The 5,891-nt window shown below is 56.8% G+C and overlaps 1 protein-coding gene across 1 annotated transcript; it reads right to left on the bottom strand.

The window, feature by feature from the left end:
• Positions 1 to 112: 112 nt before the first annotated feature.
• LOC104164131 (electrogenic sodium bicarbonate cotransporter 4-like) lies at positions 113 to 5,744 on the bottom strand (the record flags this gene model as incomplete). Its single annotated transcript, XM_009703369.1, has 11 exons — positions 113 to 147; positions 837 to 918; positions 1,415 to 1,576; positions 1,728 to 1,901; positions 2,161 to 2,229; positions 2,404 to 2,476; positions 2,577 to 2,755; positions 3,855 to 4,016; positions 4,684 to 4,797; positions 5,168 to 5,368; positions 5,683 to 5,744. Coding segments are annotated over 11 exons (1,313 nt in total), but the record flags the coding sequence as incomplete, so codon positions are not given.
• Between the last annotated feature and the right edge of the window lie 147 nt (positions 5,745 to 5,891).

Genomic DNA, 5,891 nt, shown 5'->3' with positions numbered 1-5,891 from the left:
GGTGACCCTGAAAACGTCTCCCACAGTGGGCGTGGGGATGGGGGAGCTGGGGGGGGTGAGCCCATTCGGCGCCGTTTACCTGCGATCCAGGTCTGAACCGTTCGGGGAGGAATCAGAACGCAAAGCTCCAGGTGGAGGACCTCTTTCCTGGGGGGACACGGAGGTGAAACACTTCCCGGGTGAGGAAGGAGCCCCCCTACAAAACCACTCATCCCCCCCTCCAACCTGCCACCGGTCCAGCATCCTCCAGACAGTGGGAGGGGGAGAAAAGCTCCTGGGAAATGCTGATTTTGGGGGGGATCAGAGAAAGAGCAGCCCTAGCAGCCCCTGCTTGCAGCAGCTCAAGGACAGAGTCAATGAATCATCGTGCTAAAACTCACTGGCATCGTGATGCAACCCGGTGCCGAGCTGGAACAAACTCACCCAGATTCATTGTGACTTTTTGTGGTCGCGGCTGGCTTTGCACCAGCTCACCTATGATGTTTCAGGCAGAAGGCTGAGCCAAACTGAACACGTCTGCTCTTTCGCAGCCCGGATAACGCCGCCACAAGCTCTGCATCCCCTGCTTTTGGGGGCTCAAAACCTTCCCAAATACATATTTTTTTTAAAATCTGGCTTCCCACCCACCTGGAATACAACATTATCAGCAGCACCGAGCTGGCTGCATCCTCTCAAACCTGCTTTAAAGACAGCAAACCCTCCGCCCCGCTTCGGCGGGATGGATCCAGGCTGCGGCTTTTAGCGGGGTTAGTGCCATCGGCGGCCGAGCGGCCCTGTCGCGGGGGGGTTAGGAAGCGGTAGGGAATGCGAGAGAGGGTCCTGAGCTCTTTACTTACGGCTGAGGCAATGGGGACCCCCGTTTCGGGGCTGCGATGGCAGGGGCTCCATGGGGATCTTAATGACTGAGGGAGGTGGGAACTGGGGAAGAAAGCGGGGAAATTCGGTGAAGGCAGCGCCTGGGTGGGGTCCAAGACCACCTGGAGCACCCAAAGGGACCCAAAACCTCCAGAGGTGGGTGCACAATGAGGAAGAGGATTTGCCTTCCTCTTCCCAAATAAACTCTTCCCTTCTGCCCAGGGAAGGGTCTGCAGCAGGGGCTTGCATGGATTAACGGTGCTTTGCCACCGTACGATGGGTGCCATACCCTCAGCCATGGGATTTTAGCTCTTCTCCCTAACGATTTCTTTTTTGCCACAATTTTCCAGCTTTCAGGACAGCTTGAGCATTCCCTGGAGCCTCCGTCCAGCCCCTAAAAGCATCACTTAAAGCCTCTCAATCAGGCTGCCCTACATACGCAGTGGAACACCTCCGTGAATCAAAGAGCTTCATCCCAAACCCACCGACCTGGAGGTTTCGGTGGGACCTTTCCCTCCCCGGCTGGTCCACGGGAGCCCCCCACCCATCCTGCACCCACCTCCTCATCGCTGCTGCTGTCTCCTTTGCCACCTTTTTTCTTCTTCTTCTTGTCATCCTCTTTCTTCTTCTCCTTCTCGGGGATGATGTTGTCAATCCAGGCCAGGTCATGTTGGGAGAAGACAAAATCCAGCAGCCGCCTCACCAGGATCAGGGCTAAAATCTAAGGGGGGGAGAGATGTAAGAGCGAGATCTGCAAGAGCATCTCTCATCCCAAGACCTGAGGACCACCACAGGAGCGAGCCAAAATTTCGTCAAATCTCAAAAAAGTGTTCTAAACGAGGCTGCAAGAGCAGCCGGGGGCCTGGCCTTACCATGACGGGGAAGATGATGGCGGCCACGGTGGATTTGAGGATCCAGAGGACGGCCAGGCAGATGATCTGCACCAGCGTGAAGAGGTGGATGCGGCGCAAGGGCACGTGCCGGAGGAAGACGTAGTCGGGTTGGTGCTTGGCCGGCATGAGGAAGAGCTTGCAGCGGTCCCAAAACTGCGGTGGGATGAAGCCCGGCGTCAGCCCTCGGTCCCACTCCCCAGGTGGCCCAGATAAACCCTCTTTTAGTCCCCAAAATGGGGAATTTGGGGCTTTTTGATGTTTCTCAGAGGGTTTTGGATATCTGCTGTCCCATACAGCTGGAGATACTGGATGCATGCAAATTTTAGGCTCAAAATCCCCCTTTTTGCCCTGGTGTAGGAGCCCTTCATGGCTGTTAAGGAGGAAGAGGAGGAGGAGGAGGAGGAGCGCTTACCTGGATGCCATTCAGTGACGCGACGCCCATGTACAGAAAGACGCCGTACAGCACCGGCATGGGGATGTACTGGGGACATGGAAAAAACACGGTGTTTACCCCACGGAAGGCGGCAGCTCCTTCCCAGGGACGGGGACCAACGCTGGGGCCATGGGGGGGGCGGGCAGGAATCCGGCTTTTTCTTCCCATTTCCCCAAACATCTGCAGGGAGGGAGCGGGGATGGGGGAAGGGGAGTGTTTTACCTTCAGGATAGGGGCCAGGAAGACAGAAATCCCCGTCAGCACAAAGACGATGATGCCCGTCACTCTCTGCTCCCTAGAACGGTGAGAGAAGCAGGATGAGGCCACGCTGGCCGGACCTGCTGCTGCATCTGGATTCCCCACCCCGAGGAAGAACGTGGCCGAGCCTTCCTCACCTGACGCCCAGGAACTGGGGCTGCTCCCCCGGGGCGCTGGTCTCCGTCTCCATCTTCAGGCTGTCGATGTGGGCGATGGAAATGACGGTGGCCGCCACGTACCAGGGCAGCCCCATGAAGGAGCAGACGGCCATGAGGATGCCCACCCAGAACAGGTCCAGGTGGTAGCCTGCCGCTTTCTGCAACACAGCACCCAGGAGGGGCGGGGGGCAAGGGGGGGCAACACGGCTCACGAACCTGTTCCTGTATTCACCCAGAGCCCAGCAAAGTGGGGTTTCCCCCCCGAAGCACTCCCTGAAGCATCTCGCGTTGCCACGGTGCACCCTGCGTTGCCCTGAAGCACACTGCATCACCCTGATGCACCCCACATTGCTCCGACGGACCCCACGTCACCACATTGCACCCTGCGTTACCCTGGTGCACTCATCAGTGCTGCAGTGCACCCCACATCGTGCTGATGCACCCCACATTGCCATAGTGCAGTCTGCATCGCCATGGTGCACCCCACACCACCCTGCATCACCCTGTATCGCCGCAGAGCACCCTGCATCACCCTGAGGCACCCTGCTTTGCTATGGTACACCCTGCATCCCCCACAGTGCACCCTGCATCACCCCTCATTGCTGCAGTGCACCCCACATCACACTGATGCACTCCACATTGCCTCAGTGCATTCTGCATTGCCATGGTGCACCCTGCATCACCCCACATCGTCCTGCATCACCCCACTTTGCTGCAGTGCACCCTGCATCACCCCACATCACCCCGCATCACCCTGAAGCACCCCACATTGCCACGCTGCACCCTGCACTGCTGCAGCGCACCCCACATCACCCCCCTGCACCACGCTACCCACAGCATCAGGTGAATTTAACACCCTGGAGGCTTTGTCACCCCAAAAATACAGCTTGCAAAGGAAAGGGCGAGCCCCTGCTCTGCGCAGCGTGCCGAGCCCCCACATCACCCCGCATCACCCTGAAGCACCCCACATTGCCACGCTGCACCCTGCACTGCTGCAGCGCACCCCACATCACCCCCCTGCACCACGCTACCCACAGCATCAGGTGAATTTAACACCCTGGAGGCTTTGTCACCCCAAAAATACAGCTTGCAAAGGAAAGGGCGAGCCCCTGCTCTGCGCAGCGTGCCGAGCCAGGGTGAACCCCCCCGTGCCTTGCAGCAGCACCCAATCTGCACCCTAAAAGCGGGTGCTGGCAGGGATGCAGGTGGTGCCAGAGGCGATGCTGTGCCCCAAGCGTGAGACAAGTCCCGGCTCACCCGCAGCTTGTGCTCCTTCCTGTTGACGATGACGGCCGTGATCTGCTGGTCCATGAAGATGAGGATGGTGACGAGGAGGGCGGGCAGGGCGCTCGCCAGGTAAACCCACCACGGGTTCTTCCCGAAGGGAAACACGAACCACCCTCGGTCCACGCGGGTGGGCTGGCGGGGAAGAGAGGGGGTTTGGAAACCGTGGCCGAGCCCGAGCACAGGTCAGAGAGGGGCAAAAGCCCAAGCGCTGACATTTTGGAAAGCCCCACATCACCCCCTGAACCCCATCGCCGTCGAGCATCATCCTACCCCGTATCCACCCCTGAATCCCACCACCACCCTTCGGTACCCAAACCACCCCCAGCATCCACATGCCTCAACCCCAAATTTTGCCCAGGTGCTCACTGGGACTCCCCACGTCACCAACAGCGATACCCTGGATGGAGGAAGAGCAATTTTCCACAACACCTCCAGAAAGGGATCTTACTGCTTTTTTTTTACCTTAAAATCAGTAGGCACTTGGAGCTTTGGGGTGTTGAGTCCAAAGAGCACATCCAGCCCCACAAACATTAGTATGGACATAAAGATAGAGAAATCGCTAATAAGTTTACGCAGCTGGCGGGAGCGAGAGAAAGAGAAAAGGAGGGGGAAAAAAAACAACAAAAAAAGGAAGGAAAAAAAGTCACAGAATTAGAATATTTCCCAAGAAAAGACAAAGTAGCTTTTAAGAAGGTGAGAGGCCGCCACAGGAGCCGCGATTTTCCCCCAAAACCGGTGAGAAGCTGGAAAGACAGTGCAGGCGGAGAGGTGAGGGGGGGCCCCCCCGGCGCGGCCGAACCTTGATGATACTGGGGATATGGAGCTTAGGGGTGTCCAGTCCAAAACAGGCATCCACTCCACAGAAGAGCAGGATGGAGAAGACATTGGAAAAATCAGCAATGAAAGCCCTGACCTGGAGGCAAGATAGGGAAACGGGGGTGGAAAAGGTAATTAATGGGACGGGGAGGTGAATTAATGGGATGGAGAGGTTTGCTCCTGCTTTGGCATCCTTCCCTGGGGCTTTCCAGCTCCGCTCACCCATGGATAACCTGGCTATAACCCACAAAATGCAGAATTTTTTTCCCCTTTGCATCGCAAGGCGAGGGGTTATTCAGCATGCAAGAGCCAAATCAGCGGCTAAAGGCTCGGGGAGGCGTCTCCTAATTGCTACCAACGTCTCCTAGAAATGTCGATTTATTTTCCTGGAGCTCTTTGCACCCATCAAAGAGACCGACAGCTCCTGTTTTGGAAAAGAGGAGGGTAAAACCCGGCACTTTCCTTACCTTGGTGGGGAAATAGCGGCTGAATTTGAATTTTTTCAGGGTCAAGGTCATGGAGTAGGTCCCGAAGAAGAGGATGAAGGACATAAGGGCCAGGTCAGGCACGAATTTACAGGATTTCCCCACTAAGCTGCCGCCGTATTTGAGACATTCCTTCTTACTCAGCTGAGTCCAGTCCAGAGCTGTTAGGTTAATAGCATTGTACTGGGGAGAACCACCACCCCCCCAAAAAAAAGAAAAATTAGCATTTTAAGTACTTGCAGCATCCAAGGAAAGGGGCATTTCCCGGGGCTGCTGCCACCGGGAGCCCCATAACCACAGGGAAACCCCGGAGCTGCTGTTAATTTGGGGAAAAAAGTGGGGATTTGGTGCCACCGAGCCCAACCACGAACCCCAATCAATGCAAATCCCGTTTCCCTTGCGCGAAGCCGGCGCACCTCACTCCCCGGATGCAGAAGTCCCTGGGGTTCGCCCTCCCTTCTCCCAGATTTCTCGTTGGGACGAGAAAAGTGGCTTACCAGAGAGACGTTAGTGGTGTTTGGTGCCACTGGAGCTGAAGCATCGAACAAGGTCGCGTTGGCTGCGGGAAAGGAGTTTGTTATTGAGGTTTTTGGCTAATATCGAGGTTTTGGTATTAAAAGCAGCCGGGCTTCACCCAGAGAGGCACGGCTGAGCCCGGCCGGCGTAAAAGCAAACGCGGGGTCCGGCGCATCCTCCGAGAGCCGCG

This window comes from Cariama cristata, unplaced genomic scaffold (assembly GCF_000690535.1).
Source record: "Cariama cristata isolate BGI_N322 unplaced genomic scaffold, ASM69053v1 scaffold31130, whole genome shotgun sequence".
Lineage (NCBI taxonomy): Eukaryota > Metazoa > Chordata > Aves > Cariamiformes > Cariamidae > Cariama > Cariama cristata.
Note: the sequence above shows the minus strand (reverse complement) of the source record. Positions and strands in the feature narration are given on the sequence as shown.